The following is a 23,396-nucleotide window of genomic DNA, read 5'->3' on the forward strand; positions in this document are numbered from 1 at the left end:
CCACGTTCTTGTAAGATCAGACAGTATGTCAGTGGTGTCCTATCTAAATCATCAGGGGGGTATGAGATCACGCCATCTATGCAGACTGTCGCATCAGATCCTCCTGTGGTCCCAGGGGAGACTGTTGTCTCTCAGAGCAACATACATCCCAGGGGACCGGAATCGGAGAGCAGACATCCTGTCGAGGCAGGGGCTGAGGCCTGGGGGAATGGAGACTCCACCCCGAGGTGGTGCAGTCAATATGCGAGAGGTTCGGCCCAGTGGAAGTGAATCTGCTCGCATCTCGAGAGACAACACACTGTCCACTGGTTTTCTCTCACGCATCCAACCCCTCTGGGCGCCTGTAAGCATTTCCCCTGATCGCTCTGCTCCCGGGAATATTAAGGCTATTTTGCATCCCAGGCCGGGTTGTGCCTAAGTTGTCCCCATCCCTATGTGCCTAAGGTGCCTTCTAACAGGGCACTGCCTACGGTTCTGCAGGCATTCCATCCTCCACCTCACACGACTGCGGATGACGAGAGACTTAATTTGCTCTGCCCTGTCAGAGCTCTCAAGATTTATGTTCAGAGGTCTTCTCGATGGCGGAAATCGGACCAGTTGCTGGTGTGTTTCGGGTCTCCCAAGAAGGGGCTCCCAGCCTCCAAACAGATCATCAGCACTGGATAGTTCAGGCTATTTCCTTGGCCTATCAGGTGCGCAGCTTGCCTTCACCTTTGGCCATGAGGGCTCACTCAAAAAAGTGTCGTTACGACACAGTACAGTCTAACCCAAGACGTTTTATTTCATATGCAAAGATTTTACCCAGTCATAGCAGGCACTGAAGGTCAAGAGGGTCAAAAACAGGGTAGAAAATGGCCATTTATTTCTAAATTATGTCTACTTTTGATGTAATAATAATCTCACCAACATTATTACGTCAACCTCAGGGAACAGTTAAAAAAATTATTAAAACATTATTTGTGACTCATTTAAATAATGCAAAACCTAAGAAAATAATAATAATAGAGTTAATAGCTATAGAGTTCAAGAGACTAAAAATCTGTGATGAATGAATGTTTCAAATACAAGCATCAACAAAATCAGAGACAGATAATCTTACTGAGACACTACATCTGAAAAACTTCAATCATAGAGCTGATATATTTAAAAACTAATGTCCAAACACTAATAATCATTAAAAGGCTGAGATGTGTTAATTTGTTAAAAAATGTATAAAGATAATGTGTCGAGAGTGATTTTGTACACAAAGCAGCAAAAGCTCAGATAACATTCTGGATGTCGTCTGTCATAGATTTATGCTTAAAGACATGTTAAAGTTAAAGTTTAAAGACTAGAAGAGAGGGACTATGAGAGCGAGAGAGAGAGAGAGAGAGGGAGAGAGAGAGAGCGAGAGCGAGACGGACAGGCGCAGCTGCAGGACTCACGCCCCTCCCCATCCCAGTTCACACTGACAGAGAGAGAGAGAGAGAGAGAGAGAGAGAGAGAGAGACTCACCGCTGGAGCAGTCGGCCCCTCCCCAGCCTGGCTCACACTGACAGGTGTTCGGGGCCACACAGCGGCCATGCACACATTTCTCAGCACAGTGGGCTACAGAGAAAGCAAGATGGAGCAGGTCAAATTTCAGTCCTTCTATGAGCAGAGCAGCAAACAAACACGAGGAGAAACCACAGAAAACCCCATCAGACACACACACTGTGATGCTCGGACGCCCCGTCCACTGGGAAATCCCACTGCCCCAAATCCTGCTCTTCACCATTTGATATCAAATGATATGCTTCAGTGCTGAGTACTTTTGAGGGTACGTTAACATAATTCAGCAAACAGACTTCTGTGCGCCAGAAGAAGTTATTATTAGAGAGAAATGATGATAATAGTTAAAGTTTCCCTGAGATGAACAGTAACTCAATGATGAGGAGAGACAGCATGTGATCATACAAAAGACTCTTTCAGGCCCAATAAAAGTGTCTTTGAGCTGATGCTCTGTTGCTATCTATCTATCTATCTATCTATCTATCTATCTATCTATCTATCTATCTATCTATCTATCTATCTATCTATCTATCTATCTGTCTGTCTGTCTGTCTGTCTGTCCGTCCGTCCGTCCGTCCGTCCGTCCGTCTGTCCATCGATCTGTCTATCTATATACCTGTCTGTCTATCTATCTATCTATCTATCTATCTATCTATCTATCTATCTATCTGTCTGTCTACCTATATATATATATATATATATATATATATACTGTATATATATTTATATATATATATATATATATATATATGTCTGTCTGTCTATCCATCTATCTATCTATCTATCTTATCTGTCTGTAGTTCTGTCTGTCTATCTATCTGTCCCCTTTCACACAGCACGATGATCCCGGCAAATTGCTGGGAAATTGCCAGAACGCCTTCTGTGTGAACGCAAACACGACCCGGGATAGATGCCGGCATCGATGCCGGGTTAGGGACCTAGTAACATTGCCGTGTTCAGTCCCGGAAGGCACGAGGTGTGAACAAAAGCCGTAATAATGCCGTGTCGTAGTGATGACGCTGAAGCCGGGATCGTTCGCCAGCTGTGAAACGGTACGTAATGCGCAAGTTTATGATCAAATCAGAAAAAAAAATGCACAAGCGTAGTGTGAACCCTCTCTGATTCCGGAAAATCACTGGCAGTGTAAATGAACCAAAATCAAACGAACTCGGGTCAAATCCCGGGTCACTTTATCCGTGTATTTTCCGGAATCTCTGTGTGAAAGTGGCTTATCTTATCTGTCTGTCTATCTGTCTATCATCAGTTTGTGATCAGTTGTGGTTTGAGTTTGTGAGTCTACAGTATTGTAACTGCTTCAGAGTTTCTCCAGGTTCAGAGAGTAATACTCAGTAATACTCACGAACACATATGTCTCTGCTCTCGTAGAAGCCGGGGCAGCACTGGGACCTGCGGCGATGCATGGTCTTCTCCCCGCGCCGGTAGGCTGTCCTGTAGCTCACCCTAAAACACCACACAGTTACTATGCATTTATCTACAGGTCATTCAATGTTATATTACTGAATTTCATAAAAAAATATGTAAAAGGGCTTTACAAAACTGTTATAAACACTGAAATCTGAGTGTTGTAAAGCACACACACCTGTGCTGAGTGCATTTGAACCAGTTGAGGATGTCCGTGCAGCCGGTGTAGTAAACCTGATCAAACGGGTGAGCGTACGACTCCTGCACGGTCACTGAGTAACTGAAGAACACACACACACACACACATGAAGGCCACATCTCTGATATATGTGTGGTCCCGTTACTCCAGCACTAATGGCTAATGAGAACAGCAGTTATCCATGTATGAAAATGAATTTGCTGACAAACTCTAAACAGAGTGTCACATGTTCATCGTGTGTGGGCTACTACTGCTACTAGATACATGTAGAAAACAAATCAATAAAGCAACGGTTTACTTTAAAGCAGCTCTTATCTAGTTCTCCAGACACCTGTCTGTGGGTATGTGTGTGGCGTCTTTAAGATCTTCATAACAGCTCCACAAATTCCTGCTCCTCCAGTTAAACAGTTAATAGTGACAAAAGCTCTTTTGTTTCTTTTGTAACACTTGTGCCTGTCGGCTGTGTAGAGTAAAAAGAGCTTTACTTGTGTATAAAGGAGGAATATCAGTGTAAACAGCAATAGCTTTCTGCCGAACTAAAGTGTTCTTATTTCAACAATTCAACAAAAATGTATTTTGGTCCTCACAGACAATTTTCCATATTAAAGAAAAACTATACATAATAACCGAAAAAGGTGTGGGCTGAAGCCTTTGCTATTTGACTGTATTGTGAGTGCTAGAGTATAATGAGTATAACTACATATACTACGTACATACTGTACGTATAATGTATTTTGCTCTGAGTAGCAGTATAAGTACACTAAAACACCCAGGATGATGTGAATGTGCTGAGAAGTCTTGCGTTTGGCCAAACGGTCACACATTCTCTGGTATAGGAAACTCTTGCGCAACGCACAGCTGTTCCCACACATTACTGAGTGAAAGTAAATCTAGCTGGGAAACAAAACTCCATCTTTGTTCTTTTCAATCTGCTTTAATGGATTTCCGAGCCATTCCTTAATTTGGCCACGGACATCTCCTGCCTGTTAACACAGAGTGTGTGTGTGTCCTGTGTGTGAGAGTGTGAGTGTGAGAGTGCGTGAGTGAGAGTGAGAGTGAGAGAGTGAGAGTGTGAGAGTGTAAGAGTGTGAGAGTGAGAGTGTGAGTGTGAGTGTGAGAGTGTGAGAGTGAGTGTGTGTGAGTGTGAGAGTGTGTGAGTGAGAGTGAGAGTGTGAGAGTGAGTGTGAGAGTGTGAGTGAGTGTGAGTGTGAGTGTGAGAGTGTGAGTGAGTGTGAGAGTGAGTGTGAAAGTGAGAGTGTGTGAGTGCGTGAGTGAGAATGTGAGAGTGTGTGTGTGTGTGTGTGAGACTGTGTGTGTGTGAGTGCGTGAGTGAGAGTGAGAGTGTGAGAGTGTGAGAGTGTGAGTGAGTGTGAGAGTGAGTGTGAAAGTGAGAGTGTGTGTGAGACTGTGTGTGTGAGTGAGAGTGTAAGAGTGTAAGAGTGTGAGAGTGAGAGTGTGAGAGTGAGAGTGAGAGTGAGAGTGAGAGTGTGAGAGTGACAGTGACAGTGACAGTGAGAGTGTATGTGTGAGAGTGTGAGTGTGAGAGTGTGTGAGTGCGTGAGTGAGAGTGTGTGCGAGACTGTGTGTGTGAGTGCGTGAGTGAGAGTGTGAGAGTGAGAGTGTATGTGTGTGTGTGTGTGTGTTTGTGTGTGTGTGTGTGTGTGTGAGAGAGAGAGAGAGAGTGTATGTGTGTGTGTGTGTGTGTGTGTGTGTGTGTGTGTGTGTGTGTGTGTGTGTGTAAGTGTGTGTGTGTGTGTGTGTGTTAGTGCGTGAGTGAGAGTGTGTGTGTTAGTGCGTGAGTGAGAGTGTGTGTGTGTGTGTGTGTGTGTGTGTGTGTGTGTGTGTGTGTGTGTGTGTGTGTAAATGAGTGTGAGAGTGTGAGAGAGTGAGAGTGAGAGTGTGAGAGTGTGAGAGTGTGTGAGTGAGAGTGTAAGAGTGTGAGTGTGAGAGTGTGAGAGTGAGAGTGTGAGTGTGAGAGTGTGAGAGTGAGAATGTGAGAGTGAGAGTGTGTGAGTGTGAGAGTGAGAATGTGAGAGTGAGAGTGTAAGAGTGTGAGAGTGAGAGTGTGTGAGTGTGAGAGTGAGAATGTGAGAGTGAGAGTGAGAGAGTGAGAGTGTGAGAGTGAGAATGTAAGAGTGAGAGTGTGTGAGTGAGAGTGTAAGAGTGTGAGTGTGAGTGTGACAGTGAGAGTGTGAGTGCGTGAATGAAAGTGAGAGAGTGAGAGTGTGTGAGTGAGTGAGAGTGAGAGAGTATGAGAGTGTGAGTGTGTGAGTGTGAGAGTGAGAGTGAGAGTGTGAGAGTGAGAGTGAATGTGATTGTGAGTGAGTGAAAGTGAGAGAGTGAGAGTGTGTGTGTGTGTGTGTGTGTGTGTGAGTGAGTGTGCGTGAGTGAGAGTGAGAGAGTATGAGAGTGTTAGTGTGAGAGTGTGAGAGTGAGTGAGTGAGTGAGAGTGTGAGTGTGAGAGTGAGAGTGAGAGTGAGAGTGAGAGTGTGAGTGAGTGTGTCTGTGCGTGTGCGTGTGTATGTGTGTGTGTGTGTGTGTGTGTGTGTGTGTGTGTGTCACCTCTCCCAGTGACTGCAGACATTCGGGTCGTCCAGGTTGAGTGATGATGTCAGAACAATCAAACAGCATGAGACAGCCAATAGAAGAGGACTACAGGATGACATCATTACTGGAAACACCTTCATACAAACACAAAACACACTGGATATAGTTTGCATTCACTCAACACATATATACACATCACAAGAGCTTCATTTTCAATTGTAATAATAATATTAATGACCTGTATCACTGAAATAGTGTATAGTCTAGTATTTGTCCAAACGTTACAGCGGGTTTAAATGAAAATGACTTTGGTTCACAACCTCACGGAGCAAATAAAGCAGTTTTCCCGATAACCTCTGTGGGTCCTGCATGTGGGAAATCAAATCCAGATATAGGACTGCCTGTGATTGTGGTATATTCGTTTTTCTTTTCCTAATTTATAGTGACCTTTTTGAAATACAAAAAATACTAAAGCTACACTTCTTGTTGCGCTGATGTGCTCCATCACTATGAGTTTAGAGATTTTTGCCAAGTCTTATGGGTAGATTTGGTGGTTCAAGAACTGCTGGCATCCCATCCAATGAAAAAGAAAATGAAATCATTAAGGAGCCACAATAGAAACGGCATCATATCCTCATGATGATTTATGTTTATACAGCGTTATATACATACATTTAATTAATTATGCACATACAGTATATGCATGCAACGAAGAGAGCGGATACCCTTTATCCCTCACACCTCCAGGTCCTGCTCCAGTGTTATGATTCGGAAACACAACCCTGTGTGAGCAGTGCAGGGGTGTTGAACTGCTCCTGGAGAACACCCCTGCCTGTCCTTCTGCACACCTTCATCATCTGCCTCAGGATCAGAGTTAAACTCTGTTAAAGGCTGCATAGGTCAGCCGGAACCGGGAACACTTCCTATAAATCCTGATGTACTCGTTACATCATAAGAAGAATGGCGTCTACGCTAATATTAGTCTCTCTGTTTATCCTGAGGTTTACCGCAGTCCACCGGATCCAGGCCGTATCCAGATCTGATGAAGGACCTGCGCCTGGACACGACGACAACGCAGTCCTGAAGTGTCAACTAGTCTCTCCCCTGTGAAGGCCTCCTTCCCTTCCCTTTACTTCTGTACAGATAAAGCGTTGTCGGGATAATTCCGGTTCGCGTGGCTACGTGGAAGCGATAAAATTCTGTATTATTAATTTTAAGGCCAGAGAAGTAGTATGTTGAGGGTTGATTTGTAGGGAAGGACAACACGCCTGCGCACATTCAAACGCACATACCTATAGACTGAACTCGTAATACGCATGTTTGCGCAGAAAGAACTGAAGAGTTTTCTGTTAGAGCGGTGTCGTGTTAGCGCCCCTAAGTTAATAACTAATGATCGTTGCGACGGAAGTGAATCAATCAAACTAACTTTAGCTGGAAAATAACTTTATTCTAGAGCTGCTATAAAGCCAAAACACTTTACTTTAATTTCCTATTATCAATGTAAAGCTGCTTTGGAACAATCTACATTGTTAAAAGCGCTATATAAATGAAGATGACTTGACTTGACTCTGTAGGACTTCCAGAGACCCTGGACACCATCCATTTTCATGCAAAGTATACTTAAATTATGCACGTAAGAAATCCTGCCTGGAAACAATTTATAAGCTCATAACACTCACATAAAAGGATTTCCAGCATAAGTCACAATGTGCATTAAGGATTTACACATATTCAGTGTCCTATTTGGACCTTTTGGGAACGCTAGCTATGTAGTAACAAGGAGGTAACAACGTTTTATTTTTACAATTAATCAAGAAACTCAGCAACACAGCTGATGGTTACTGCTCTGTGACACAATTTTTACAGACTTTTACATTCTCTTAGTCAAGTTTTCAGAAATGTGCATAAAACATTTGAATGTGCACCCAACATGTTTCGTAGAGTGTTTTTAACCCTCTCCTGGTTAAACGTCTTGAATGCTTCACAAAATCCTGCTGAATGCTTTACACACACCGAAGTCATGCTGACCACATCATCAAACTGAGTTTGATCTTGTTTTTGTTTTGTTTTATCATTTATATTTTATTGTCTTTTTCCCAATGTGAATTTTACAGAATAACAGGGCAAAACACAGCCAATACTTTAATACAGTCACAACAGGTTTCCCTTGAATGCCCCTATTGATAAGACATTCACTTTTGAACAAAAAAACTATTTCCAAACCTGAGGTTTTACAGTCTTCAACCTTTCCTGAGCTCACTCCAAGCTCTGAGGGATAGCCCCTGTATGTCAGGGGGCCCTCATGACCATTTTTGGTCCTTTCCATCAGTCAAATCTGTAAACAAATTCCCCAATTACAACTTAAAGAAGAAAATTACCCTTTGTCCGCCCTTGTCCTCCGCTGGAATAAGAAAGAAAGAATTGCTCACCTAGACTAGACCACACTTATTCAACGCTGGAATATAATGCAGAGAAATTGTCTTAGTCCCCTATGCAGTATACTGTCGGTTACTGTAGTTTGATGGGCTTACTCTTGTACAGTCTCCGTAGATCTTCTAAAGGCTTGTAGTTTCTCCTTGTATCCCAAAGTAGAAGTCTCCGCCTGGTCCCGTCTACCTGCTCCCCAGCTGGAGCGCCACATCCGGCGTTGAATCTTCTCCAGTGGATCTACAGCTGGTTTAACAATACCCGAAATCCTCTATCCACCATGTCTCTAGTTGCCTCTGCTGCTGAGTTGTAAAGGCATGTGTCTCCCTCATAGAAAACACGAAACTTCGCGGGAAACGGTGTCTGGAATCTGATTTTGTTCTCTCTCAGTACTCTCTTTGCTTCGGCGTATTCCTTTCTCTTTTTCATCACTTCCGGTGCGTAATCGCGATCTACATACACACGTTTCCCTTCAAAGAGAAACCCTTTTTTCTCCCATGCCTTTTTGATAATGTCCTCTTTACATTTGTAGCTTGAGAATTTAGCTACTATGGATCTTGGTGGTGCGTCATCGGATGGGCGAGGTCCCAGCGATCGGTGGGCTCGTTCCAGACTGAGCTGGTACGCTGGTGGCAACTCAAGCTTTTCTCTGAATAAAGCTTCCACAAAAGCCCCCATTGACTCTGCATCATTTTCGGCCCCCTCTCTGATCCCATGTAAACGATTGTTTTCTCTTCTGGCCCTTCCATCTTGATCGATTTGTTTCTCCTCAAACTTTCTGTGGAGTTTGATGAGCTCACATGTGACTTCCTCAATGCTCAAGACTCGCTCCTCCATGTCCCCGATTCGTCTTTCAGCTTCATCAATCCTGTCATTCGTCGTTCTAAGATCTTCTCTGATGCCGTTTAGACCCTCTGCTGTCTCACGTCTAAACTCCCTTATCTCCCGCAGGACTGCCTCCAGATCTGACATTTTCTCTTGTACTTGCGTTGTTCCGGATGTTAGCTCCACCGCTAACTCCGGCTCCGTTAGCTCCGTTAGCTCCGATGCTAACTCCACTTGCTCGTCGTCCTCGTTCCCGCGTTGTTTAGCGTTTCCAACCTTCTGGTTTTCCATCTTGACATATCACAAACCCCCGATATTGTCTTCTTCAAATCATTTATGTTACACTCAGGCTTTAGGTTTTCGGGGCATATTCTAAACTTTTAGCGGGGAGCTGCTTCGCTACACTGTCACCATGATCGACCCGGAACCGGAACTCAAGTTTGATCTTGTTTGATCTGCAGATGCTCACATGCTTCAGAAATCAGGAAGGAATAAGTATGGGAAAACTGCTTATAGATGTTTCTATAACATTCATGGTTTGCGGTTTCCGGGTCGAGTACGCTGTGCGCGTTTGTGCTGCCGCTTCGTATCCTGGATTGTTTGTACTGTTTGTCTGGTTCGGATATTTTTCTCTTTTTCATCGGAACTCTGTGTTGATTACTCCGTTTCTCACTATTGTTCCCTGACCTGGACTGTTGTCGCTGCACTGACCACCTCTGCTGTCTGCAAGACGTTGAGAATACTGTGCGTGTCTGTGCAGCTGTTTCGCGCCTGGTTGGATTACTCCATTTTTTCACTGTTTGAACTCTGAACTGAACTGTTGATAAGTCTGCCATCGGGCTGCTGCGAGCTTTCTTCCCTGTTACATCTCTACCACACTCGGCTCCTCGGATGGGTGAGTTACCGCTCTCTCTGTCGGTTGCACTGTTTGTTTACTGCTTACTATCTGGGTGCGTTGCCTCCTATTTAGTCAGCTGTTTTGGTGAAGTGACGTTCAGGTTTGGCTAACGTGGTTTTGCTTGTGATTGGGCTTTCACTTTCTCAGTATTAACATGCCTTGTGCAAAGAATTATTATTATTTTTTCTCTGCCTTATTTTTTGTCTTACATCAGTGATGGATATTGAATATTCTCCATCACAACTGAGGGCTTTTAACTGCCGCCCGCGTCTTGATTCGGTGACGTATGAATACTGTCAGAAACTAGGGATTCTCCGTCGCCCAAGATACATACACCGTTCACGGCGCACACTCTTGAGTTCCTTTTGTTCAAAGCCTAATGCTCCTCCTTGCATCTGGACCAACAATAGACTATCTTCCATGCCTAGACAACTGCCTGCCGGTCCCACCATTCAGCGTTCTCTGATCTATCTCACTGATAGCGATCAGCAACATACACCTAATTTGAATCCCTCACATCATCACTTTGCACTTTTGAACTGTCAATCAATTTCGGACAAAGCCCCTTATCTCAATGAAATGATCACTGACAATAACCTTGACATTTTTCTTCTCACTGAAACTTGGCAAGTTCCTGAAGATTTTCAACAGTTAAATCTACTTACCCCAGATGGATATAATTATCTGTCCAGACCGCGACCCCATGGTAAAGGGGGTGGTCTCGCTATCATCCATCGTGATAACCTCCGAATCAAGCAACTTGACTTTCATGACACCAATACATTTGAGTACATGGTTTTGAAGGCTGACTCTCTCATAATTATCTTGCTCTATCGACCTCCTAAGGTCCTGTCTAACTTCTTTTCTGAACTCAGTGAACTGTTGACCCTTGCCTGCTCATTGTCATTTCCCATACTACTGCTTGGTGACTTTAATATTCATGTTGATACTGTTTGCTCTAACACCAACCAGTTACTTTCTATCTTTGAATGTTTTAATCTAATTCAGCATGTTAATTTTCCAACTCATACGCGTGGTCATACCCTTGATTTGATTTGTACATCAAGGGCCAATATCTCTTCCATCACTTCTACTGACACTGGTATTTCTGATCATAAATTTCTTGACTTTAGCTTCAGCCTGCCTATGCATAAGAATTGTTCTACAACTGTCATATCTTACCGCAATCTCAAAGCTGTTGATACTGCATTATTTTGTACCTCCGTTTCCTCTTCTAATCTCTCTGATGTCTTTGATATCTCTTCACCCTCACTGATACTATCTAACTATAACTCCGTAATCTCGGATATCTTGGATAAGCATGCTCCTGTCAAGACCAGAAGTGTCCCTTCCACACATTCGTCTCCTTGGTACACTCCTGAGCTCCGTATCTTAAAGGCCACTGGTAGACGGCTTGAGCGTTACTACAGGAAAACTGGCCTGACTGTTCACCATTTGGCATTTCTTGAACATATCAAAAAGTACAAATCGGCCCTGAACCTGGCTCGTTCCAGTTTTGTATCTGCTACAATTAATAAATCAAGTAACAGGCCAAAAGCATTATTTAACACAATAAATAAACTTACCAAACCTCCATCTCATGCTGCTCCAGCTTCTGATGAACTTTGCACTTCATTCTTGGCTTACTTGCTAGAAAAGACAGATGCCGTAAACCAGTGCCTCTTTAATGATGCTACTACTATTAGTTATGTGCCGAATCAACCTGGTCAATCCCTGTCTTTCTTTTCTCTGTCTACTCCTTCTTCTGTCTCTGAGTTAATATTGAAATCCAACCCTTCATCTTGTCATCTTGACCCTGCTCCTACTACTCTTCTGAAACTTTGCCATTCAGTTATTTCTGCACCTATCTCTCACTTCATCAATGCATCTCTTACCTCTGCTTCATTTCCTCTGTCACTCAAAACTGCAGCTGTTACCCCTGTTCTCAAGAAACCCAACCTTGATCCCTCAGTTTTATCTAATTATCGTCCCATTTCCAATCTCCCCTTCATAGCTAAATTACTGGAAAGTACTGTTGCCTCCCAGCTTCAGTCTTTTCTAGTTGGAAATAATCTTTTTGATCCTTTTCAATCTGGTTTTCCTCCTATCTCTCTGACAGACTGTTCTACATTTCACTTCAGGATTTTCGCTCACCTACTGTCCCCCTGAAGCAAGGTGTCCCTCAGTGATCCGTTCTTGGGCCATTATTATTTATAATCTATATAATACCTCTTGGTCAGATCCTCCGCCGTCATGGTTTTAATTATCATTTTTACGCTGACGACATTCAATTATATACTACCTGTACATCAACTTTATCTCTCACAACTGACAAAATCTCTGCTTGTGTACATGAAATAAAAGATTGGCTTCATTCAAATTTTCTAAAACTTAACATGGACAAAACTGAGATTATTTTCACTGGACCCTCATCACTCAATAATAAAATTCCTACCAACTTCACCTGTGAGATCGCTGGCTCTCTTATCAAACCATCTAGTACTATTAAAAATCTTGGTGTAATTTTTGATTCCTCTCTATCTATCCACTCTCACATTAATTCTATCACTAAATTGGCATTCTTTCATCTACGTCGTATCGCTCAGCTCCGTCCCTTTATCAGTATCTCAGATGCTGAAACTGTCATCCATGCATTTGTCACCTCACGTCTTGATTACTGCAATGCACTTTTCATCGGCCTATCAGCTAGCTCCATTTCCAAATTACAATACATTCAAAACTCTGCTGCCAGACTACTCACCCACACCAAGCGTTCTGCACATATTTCCCCAATTCTGCATGATCTTCACTGGCTTCCGGTGGCTTACCGCATCAAATTCAAAATTCTCCTTCTCACTTTTAAGTCTCTGCACGGCCTGGCTCCCCCCTATCTCTGTAACCTGCTTATCCCCTACACCCCTACTCGCTCTTTACGATCCGCAAATTCCAGCCTTCTCGTCGTCCCTCGGCATCGCCTTGCTTCAATGGGGGGCAGATCATTCAGTGTTGTTGCGCCCACATTGTGGAACTCTCTCCCCCGATCACTCTGTTCTGTTAACACTATCTCTGAATTCAAATCCATGCTTAAAACTCACCTATTTTCTGAATGTTATCATTCTTAATTTTCCATTTTATTTTATTTTTTTTTTTTTTTTTTTCAAAGTTATATCTGTTTGTATTCTGCTGGTTGCCGCCCCATCTACCCAATTTTCACTTACTGTACTTGCACTCTCAACTGCCTACTGTTGTTCTGTTTGCTGTCTTTGTCAACTGCCTTTATTGTTGTTTGTTTATTGTAGTGTCCTTGAGCTCTGGAAAGGCGCTATATAAATAAAACTTATTATTATTATTATTATTATTATTATTATCTATGTAAGCATAGATGTTTACACTGAGCTCATGGATTCAACAGGATAGTAAAAGTCATTGTACCACAGACAAAGCAACATTTGCACAGTTTGAGAAGAAGTTTGTTGATCAACAAGCGAGTTTAAAACAAGTACTCTAGCGCTAGTCAAGTACTGATGCACAGCCCAGTTCATGTATGGGTACGTACAGTATAGTCTCCCAATGCCATGCAGATATTCAGCATCACACAGGGTTCAGGGTGTGTGAGAGGTGCGGGAGGGGGAGTGTTAGCGGTCACATTAGCACGAGACACACACCGTGTCCTGACAGAGACTGGTCTCAGACCTGAGAGCTGCTTGTGCTGTTGTAGTTCATATTGTTGGTGTAGTGTGCACAAAAAAAAAGACTTTTAAAAGTGGAAAATTAATGAGACCTTTAAAAAAATGAAAAACTCAAACAGACTAGGTCACTCTGTCTCTAAACTCAAATATCTACACATCTGCAGACTGATCAGACTCTCTAATGCACACTGACTAGAGTAGAGATGGAAACCTGGAGGATTTGGTGCTGTTATTCTCGGGTCTGTACACCATGACGGGAGAATCTGTCTGACTATCACTTAATCAGAACCACTCACACCAGACTGACAGCTGAAGCGTCAGGAATGACCAGTCAAACGTTTAGAGTTATTAAGTTGTTATATAAATTTTAAATCTAAACAAAATACAGAAAAATCTGTGATATTGTGACATATCATTATAATTTAAAACCGCTGTTTTCTATGGAACCTTGTTTCCGCCACAGAATAAAACATAAGATAATTGCGACTTTTTATCTCATAATTGCAAGTTTATATCTAGTAATTCTGACTTTTTATCTCAGAATTGCATGATATAAAGTCTCAATTGCGTGTTATAAAGTCAGAATTGGGAGAAATAAACCTTTTTTTTTTTTATTCTGTGGCGGAAAACAAGCTTACATAGTTTCTATGTGAACATATAGTTAAATGTAATTTATTCCTGTGATCAAGACTGGATTACTCCAGTCTTCAGTGTCACCAGTTGAAGAAGATGAAGATGAAGGAGAGTTCAAAAAGGTTTCTATAAACAAAATGGTTCTTTAATGAAAACAAACTCCGGTAATCCACAACAATGAAGAGAAAGAAACAGGGTGTGTAACAGACACAAACACAGTGAAGGTGAGGAACTTAAATACACAGTGAAAATGAAGAGATGAAGAACAGGTGTGATGATCTGATGAGTGTTTTCAGGGTTTCCGCAATATAAACCACAAATATTAAGCAGTAAAACAGTTTTCAACATTAATAATAATCAGAACCATTCATAATAATTAAGCACCAATAATAACTGATAAATAACTGAGCATCAAATCATCATATTAGAATGATTTCTGAAGGATCATGTGACTCTGAAGACTGGAGTAATGATGCTGAAAATACAGCTTTGATCACAGGAATAAATGACAGTTTGCTCAAGCTGGACGAGAGGAGTCCAGAGGAGACCAGAGGAGTCCAGAGGAGACTAGAGGAGTCCAGAGGAGACCAGAGGAGTCCAGAGGAGACCAGAGGAGTCCAGAGGAGACCAGAGGAGACCAGAGGAGTCCACAGGAGACTAGAGGAGACCAGAGGAGTCCAGAGGAGACTACAGGAGACCAGAAGAGACCAGAGGAGTCCAGAGGAGACCAGAGGAGCCCAGAGGAGTCCAGAGGAGACCAGAGGAGACCAGAGGAGACTAGAGGAGACCAGAGGAGTCCAGAGGAGACTAGAGGAGACCAGAGGAGTCCAGAGGAGACCAGAGGAGTCCAGAGGAGACCAGAGGAGTCCAGAGGAAACCAGAGGAGACCAGAGGATTCCAGAGGATTCCAGAGGAGTCCAGAGGAGACCAGAGGAGTCCAGAGGAGACCAGAGGATTCCAGAGGAGACCAGAGGAGACCAGAGGAGTCCAGAGGAGACTAGAGGAGTCCAGAGGAGACCAGAGGAGACCAGAGGATTCCAGAGGAGTCCAGAGGAGACCAGAGGAGACTAGAGGAGTCCAGAGGAGACCAGAGGAGTCCAGAGGAGACTAGAGGAGTCCAGAGGAGACCAGAGGAGTCCAGAGGAGACCAGAGGAGTCCAGAGGAGACTAGAGGAGTCCAGAGGAGACCAGAGGAGTCCAGAGGAGACTAGAGACCAGAGGAGTCCAGAAGAGACCAGAGGAGTCCAGAGGAGACTAGAGACCAGAGGAGTCCAGAGGAGACTAGAGGAGACCAGAGGAGTCCAGAGGAGACCAGAGGAGTCCACAGGAGACTAGAGGAGACCAGAGGAGTCCAGAGGAGACTAGAGGAGTCCAGAGGAGACCAGAGGAGTCCAGAGGAGACCAGAGGAGCCCAGAGGAGACCAGAGGAGACTAGAGGAGACCAGAGGAGTCCAGAGGAGACAAGAGGAGACCAGAGGAGTCCAGATGAGACCAGAGGAGTCCAGAGGAGACCAGAGGAGTCCAGAGGAAACCAGAGGAGACCAGAGGATTCCAGAGGAGTCCAGAGGAGACCAGAGGAGTCCAGAGGAGACCAGAGGATTCCAGAGGATTCCAGAGGAGACCAGAGGAGTCCAGAGGAGACCAGAGGAGTCCAGAGGAGACTAGAGGAGTCCAGAGGAGACCAGAGGAGACCAGAGGATTCCAGAGGAGACTAGAGGAGTCCAGAGGAGACCAGAGGAGTCCAGAGGAGACTAGAGGAGTCCAGAGGAGACCAGAGGAGTCCAGAGGAGACCAGAGGAGTCCAGAGGAGACCAGAGGAGACCAGAGGAGTCCAGAGGAGACTAGAGGAGTCCAGAGGAGACCAGAGGAGTCCAGAGGAGACCAGAGGAGTCCAGAGGAGTCCAGAGGAGACCAGAGGAGACTAGAGACCAGAGGAGTCCAGAGGAGACTAGAGGAGACCAGAGGAGTCCAGAGGAGACCAGAGGAGATCAGAGGAGACCAGAGGAGTCCAGAGGACACCAGAGGAGTCCAGAGGAGACCAGAGGAGTCCAGAGGAAACCAGAGGAGTCCAGAGGAGACCAGAGGAGACCAGAGGATTCCAGAGGAGTCCAGAGGAGACCAGAGGAGACCAGAGGAGACCAGAGGATTCCAGAGGAGTCCAGAGGAGTCCAGAGGAGACCAGAGGAGACCAGAGGATTCCAGAGGAGTCCAGAGGAGACCAGAGGAGTCCAGAGGAGACCAGAGGAGTCCAGAGGAGACCAGAGGAGTCCAGAGGAGACTAGAGGAGACCAGAGGATTCCAGAGCAGTCCAGAGGAGACTAGAGGAGACCAGAGGAGTCCAGAGGAGTCCAAAGGAGACCAGAGGATTCCAGAGGAGTCCAGCAGAGACTAGAGGAGACCAGAGGATTCCAGAGGAAACCAGAGGAGTCCAGAGGAAACCAGAGGAGTCCAGAGGAGACCAGATGAGTCCAGAGGAAACCAGAGGAGACCAGAGGAGTCCAGAGGAGACCAGAGGAGTCCAGAGGAGACCAGAGGGGACCAGAGGAGTCCAAATGAGTCCAAAGGAGACCAGAGGAGTCCAGAGGAGTCCAGAGGAGACCAGAGGAGTCCAGAGGAGACCAGAGGAAACCAGAGAAGTCCAGAGGAGACCAGAGGAGACCAGAGGAAACCAGAGGAGAGACCAGAGGAGTCCAGAGGAGAGACCAGAGGAGTCCAGAGGAGACCAGAGGAGTCCAGAGGAGACCAGAGGAGTCCAGAGGAGCTGAAGTCCTGCAGTAACAGCACAGAAGAAAGACTCCTGTCTGTTAGAGACTCCACTGCCACTAAAACAACACTAGAGGACGTGTGGAAAATCCTGCACTGTACTCCACTATAATAAAGGGCATTCCTCATTCTGTTTCAGTTCAGACCCCACGCGGATGAGTGAGACCCAGAGCTCAGGGTTCATCTCTAGAGTTTCACATCAGTCTCTCTGAGATGAGCAGAAGAGTGAAGCCATGTGAAGCCAAGAGTTAAGCGAGTGGCCATTCGCTTAAAGCACTACGGTTATAACAAGCTGTGCAGTCCACACAGAGGCTTCCTATTATCAGAGTAGATTGTGAGCATTCGAATGTTTGTGCTGATTAAGTATTACTCCTGTATATTCAGAATCACTGTGCACACGAGGCAGGACTGTGTGTGTGTGTGTGTGTGTGTGTGTGTATCTGGGGGAGCAGGGCTCACTGATGTGTGTTTGCAGGAGGTTAATGTGAGTACCAGCGCTGGCAAACATCAGTTTTTCTGAGCTAATGCACCACAGCTGCACTCACAAAGCTCTCGACAACTGTGGCAGCGCATAAACAGGAGTGAGCTGTGGTCCGAGACAGACTGCAGGCGCCGGCGGGGGGGATTCCTACATCCGGAACCTGTCAATCACTCCTGCCCGCTCTGGGGAGCACCCCCACATACACTAGCACTAAACTATTCATCGCTTTTTAATCAGCTTGAGTCAGAAGTACCGCTGAACAACCACACACCACTTAGATTTGAAGTCATATTTGTAGGCCAGGCTTCTTTTTTTTTCTTCTTTTTTTATAAAAATAGCAATAGTGTGTTCACACTAAAAATTCAACAAATAAAAAGTGCTCTTCAAACACCCGGATGAGGCCCTTAATGAACTGAACAAAGTGTGTGATGTTGGACACTTCATGCTCTCAACGGCCACAGCTTTCCTTCAGTAGTGTGAGGGACAATCTGATACTGGAGGACAAAATAACCTTATTAAATTCATACACTAGACGGTGGAGTAAAGTGTATAGTGCTTTATTTGAGACACAACTATTGGTTTTCTCCAGTAGGTTTTCAAAATTAACCCTCTACATTAATTTTTTTTAAATAATAAGGAATGGCTGTGCAAAACTGAGAACTAAGAAAGAACACCCGATCTGGTGCAACTTTGCTTTAATTGAGAGACAAATAAAGTCAAATCTCTGTGTGCAGAGGAGACTAGCCTCGTGTTGTCCAGCATGAGCATCCCTGACTGTCAAATCTTCATTCTCACCTCAGCTCATCACAGCCTGGCTATCACATGAATCATTCACAAACTCAGTGCTAATCGTTTTAATTAACAATTAACTCTATATAATGTACTTTGATTATAACTGGCAGCTCCAAACACACCCTAGTGTTAACTGTTAGTGTACTATAGTCAGGAGCTTTAAGAGTTAAATTAAAAGTAATTACCTGATTATCAATGCACACTGTAAACAAACATTAATACACATTAAAGCTGCTATGACATTACACACGGCCAAAGTCTCGCAGGATTGAAATATTTTTGTCCAGACTTCCATGAAGACACAGTATTTCACAACTATACATTGGCAGTGTTCAATAGTTTAACTTGCATAATTATTTGTCTCATACACGGTCTAATTGTCTAAGTGCTTTTGTTCCCAAAATCAGGAGTGTGGATTGCAAATTTATTTGTATGGTATTACAATATGAAGGGAGTTTTCTCATCAGTCACAGACTCAAATATCTTTGCATTATGGGAGTTTCTAGAATTTTCAAACAGAAATTTTGGCATTACAAATGCAGTCCATACGTCACAACAAGTAAGTTATATTTTTTAATCAAACTTAAGTCGTATAAACAGTCTAAAAAGTTATCATAAAAGTGCATTTGTGCTCATCTCTGAAGCAGAGTACACAACCAATTCACAAAACTAAAACTTTACCACGCTTATGCAGTCAGTTTGGCATGCATGTGTGGATTACATGGGAAATACGAAATGATGTGTATTTGTGAAAGACAAAAGACATATGGTTAAAATTAGAAACGGTAGAGGAAAACTGTGATGATCATAACCCGCCTGCTGAAAACATGACCCACGATCCCATGAACAACAGCAGAAGGCCAGCATCAGTCTATAGCGGGAGATCAGGCCAGCGAGAGCATAGAGAGAGCAGCCGGATCAGGAGGACAAGAACTGTCTCTAGCTGACGGGAACAGGTGTGCAGAGCAGCGCAGCGCAGTGACCGTCTGTTTCATTCATCTGGAGCTGCGCACTCAACAACTAATCCCGAGTTTAAGGGAAGCATGTTAATGTGCACAGGTGTGAGGTGAGCAGATGTTCAGTCCATCATGTGATCAGCTCCATTAAGCCCTGCAGACGTGTGTGTGTGTGTGTGTGTGTGTGTGTGTGTGTGGGGGTGAAGTGGAAGGAAACGAGTGTTGTGTCTACCAGACTCATACATGTCTACTGCCCTCAAACACTCGAGGGAGAAACTTAACATTACACTTTTTATCTGTGAGGGGGAAGAGGACGAAACTCATTCTGAAATCTGGTGGGAAGGAGTGTGATATATTATCTGAATAGTTTATTTGAAATGTTAATGTGGACACATCTATGTATGAAGCTTTGTATCTGGTTTATGGATGAAGACTAAGCCAATACCATAACATTACTCTAAATGATGAACGACTCTCTTGAGAAGAAGTACTTGAAGTACTTTGTCTTTGATTCATGTCCTTCAGTGAACAATAATGTCATGGTCATGTTTAGGTTTTGGATGAAAACATCTCACTGGACAGAACGAACCGTATCACTTAAAGATTTTTCATGTACAAGATTAGTGAGGTGTAAGAATTACACAGAAGCTCAACTGCATCATAAAGCAGACTGAGGTCATCATAGCATTGGGGTTTTGGGATAGAGTCACTGACATCACAGCCTCTTTCTCAAACTAGCCAATAAACACACACATGTGTCCCTGTCAATCAACACAAGTTCAGTGACACTTGTCCCTTTCAGCAGGGAACAAACACACTTATGTTCATTCTTTTTCTTAGTAACAACAAGACTGATTCAATGTTACTGAACAAACACAACAGCACATAAACCGATCTGGATCTTTCTAGACAGTCTAGAGTTAAGACTCAGATGAAGTTCATGTCTCAGTGTGACGTGTTCAAGCATTACTGTGCGTCTCCAGCAGACTGAGAATCGAGGATGAAGCGATCCATGTGAAACTTTCTCAGCAACTTATTTTTGTCTCTCAGAAACATTGGTCAATGAAAAACCCTGTAATTATGATAGGAATAATGCTGTTTTTATAGCAAGCAGATGGAGCATCAGACCGCTTGCCTTAACAAACAGACGCGTAATATGATAATCACACAGCCAGAATCACAGCACAGTAACATATACAGACATATACAGACACTGTATACTGTATACATTATACAGACACTTAAAGGTAGGGTAGGCACTTTCAGAGAGGCTAACATTAGTGAGTTAGCTTTGAAAGCATGAGATCCCACTCTCCCTTCAGAGCGTCTCCAAAGCCACGCCTCCTCCAACACACACCGCCAAAGCAGAGTCTGCAGAGCGTCACGAGAGACGGCGTCAAACTACCTCATGTCTCAAAGCTAATGATTCAGTATGAATTAAAATGACCTTTAACATTAAAACAGATATTTTCAAATTCCAAAGCTTGTAGTAGGTTCATCTTGGTAAGAATGACTTACTACAGGTGAAATTTTGACAATACTTTCCTTAATGTATACAGCACTAGCGGCGCCAGGATTTTGATTGTAGGTGGGCCCCCAGAAAACTGGATGGGCCAGTTAAAATAAGCCAAAAAAAAAAAAACGGGTTCCCCTTCATCTCCGTTTCAGCGCTTTTCTGCGGCACTGAGGACAGCGACTCAGTAGCCTATCTGAATTTAATGCGCAATTAGCATAGGTTAAAAAAACAATTAAACAGGAATTTTTTGTTGCTTTTTTAATACAATAACAATTTCATTTAATTTATTGTTTAATAAAATGATAGGCCTATTATTTTTTGTTTATTAACAGCAACAACAGCTGTAAAGATGAAGTTGACGATCGCCATCTCCGTACTAGTGAACGCGCCTATAGAGAGAAATGCACATCATGGATTACATAACCAGAGAGTAGTCTATTTCTTTTCGTTTTAAATTGTTAAAAAGACATTTCAAGCTTTCTTAAGATATATTTCATGTCTGTGAGGCATATGCTGAGTTTCGTTAAGTTAGGATGAGATGTGCTCCTGTTCACGAGCAATGCAAGTGACCGCGCGGGCGCCTCCATGATTATGTTGTCTGCTATATTTGCTATATATTTATTAAATCCAGGCAATTGGTTGATAAAAAAATTATTAAAATTAAGATACAATTTATACAAAACGAAATTCACTTAAAAAAAAAATGTTTTCTACAAAACAAAACTTAATTAAGTGGTCAAAATCATGTCTGACCCGCTCCATGTCTCTCGATATTGCGCATCCTATCTTACTCGTGCGGTTCACTTTTCATAACAACATAGATGAAAAAATAACATTATAATATTTTAACAAATATGAAACTAAATGAGCTTATTTAATGGCAACAACACATATAGTAGGCCTACAGACTCTCTATTTGTATAAATTGCTGCACATTCATTTTATTCTGAATTCTGCACACATAAGTTGAAAGGCATTTGTTTGTGCATGCATGTAAAACATATCTGCAACATTTATAAAGGTCACTGATAATTATGCGTGCATTTATTAATTATTATCTTAATGAATAATGTAACAAGGACGAAGCATGTAAACTGCGTTGTTTGTTTAGAATGGAATGGATCGCAAATAGATCCGAATAAAGAAACGTACAAAACCATAGTAGAAAATGGGTGGGCCCGGACCTAAAATGGTAGCGCCGCGGCTGGTATACAGTACACAATTATTTCAGAAAAATTACTGTAATTCACATTCGCAGCCCAGGCGAATATGCAGTGAATATCAAACCTAAAACTAACTTTACTGCGCTCCAGGAGAAGTTGCGAACCAACTTTAAACCACTTGAATGTCGTGTTTTGCGCCATTTCAGGCGCTGCGCTATGAGAAGTCTCAGAGCTCGATCAGCTCCGCGTCTCAGTTCACAGTGAATGAATGCAGTGAACTCTATCTGTTCATGTGCTGAGTTTAACGTGCATTTGGGAATGCAGTTACGCATTATTTTCACTTTTGCATAGTTGATGATTATACAGCATTTCACTAGATTTGTACGCGTTTGTAAACTTGTTTTGCTTGTAAAATGCTTGTAATTAAAATATATATTATATATATTATACCTTATTGCTTAATAACAATTAACAATCACAAAAAACATACCTAAAAATGCAATTTCATTCACTTAAACTATATAAATAATCAGGATAAAAAAAAAAATTTTATTGATTACATTAAGAATCGCCAGAACAGCTTTAGATCAGGCATAATACTGGGGTCCTAAGCTGAGACTCATCACTACGGTGGGACTCAGCACTTCACCACAACGGCAAAATAAAAGTTCACTCTAGCATGTAGAGAAAATAGGATTATTTAGATTATTACTATATATAGAAATTATTTTTCTTAGCCGTGTGGAGCACTTTTATCATGGATAGATGCACTTTTATCCGCTTCAAAATCTCTTCCTCCATTCACTACCATTATAAAGCTGGGAAGAGCCAGGATATATCTTAATATAACTATTCGTCTGAAAGAAGAAAGTCAAATACACCTAGGATGACTTGAGGGTGAGTAAATCATGGGGTAATTTTTTTTTGGGGGGGGGGGGGGAACTATCCCTTTAAAAGTGTGTTTTAATGAGAAAATGTGAAGAGAGGCTCATCATGAGTCACATGAGCATGAACAGAGGGACAGACACACACACACTCAGCAGGGGACACACACTTTCTCTCTCTCAGGGCTACACAAGACTTTCAGCAGCATCACTGACACTGATGTGATAGAGTTAGTGTAAGTCTGAGATAAACACATCAACCAAACAAGACATTAAAACACAAGCGTGTTATTATCGTATTATAAATCTTTAAGACGTGTGTGATCAACACTTACTGACACTTGAAAAAAAAATCTGAATATCCCTATTATTCCTATTCATCTAGGATTAAATCAGACCTATTTGATCTTAAAGTATTTAATTAGTCTACATTAAACCCGTTTTAGTCCGCACAACAGAATACAGAATAGTAATATTTAATCTACGTTGTTCATTCGTAATGCAGTTAAATATAGTATTAACTGATTCGCAAAAGTAAAACTCACCACTTTTAAATGAAAGTTTTCGTCCGGTCCATACACATGGGATCCGCTTAAATGAGCGTCTCTTTCGTTGAAATATTCTCACCGAAGCGCGCAAAGACTCGAGTGATGAGGTGACTCTCCTTCAAC

At 42.9% G+C, this 23,396-nt stretch overlaps 1 protein-coding gene across 1 annotated transcript in view; it reads right to left on the reverse strand.

Annotated features, from left to right (window-relative positions):
* megf10 (multiple EGF-like-domains 10) overlaps positions 1-23,396 on the reverse strand; it is an 85,586-nt gene extending 62,190 nt beyond the window's left edge. The window contains exons 1-5 of the mRNA XM_084401500.1: positions 23,271-23,396; positions 5,714-5,832; positions 3,131-3,232; positions 2,891-2,991; positions 1,495-1,587 (exon numbers count right to left, since the gene is read on the reverse strand). Coding sequence (XP_084257626.1) covers positions 1,495-1,587; positions 2,891-2,991; positions 3,131-3,232; positions 5,714-5,820 — 403 coding nt within the window. The 5' untranslated portion in view covers positions 5,821-5,832; positions 23,271-23,396. The remainder of the gene's footprint in view (positions 1-1,494; positions 1,588-2,890; positions 2,992-3,130; positions 3,233-5,713; positions 5,833-23,270) is intronic.

Source organism: Rutilus rutilus (assembly GCF_951802725.1).
Source record: "Rutilus rutilus genome assembly, chromosome: 25".
Classification (NCBI taxonomy): Eukaryota; Metazoa; Chordata; class Actinopteri; order Cypriniformes; family Leuciscidae; genus Rutilus; species Rutilus rutilus.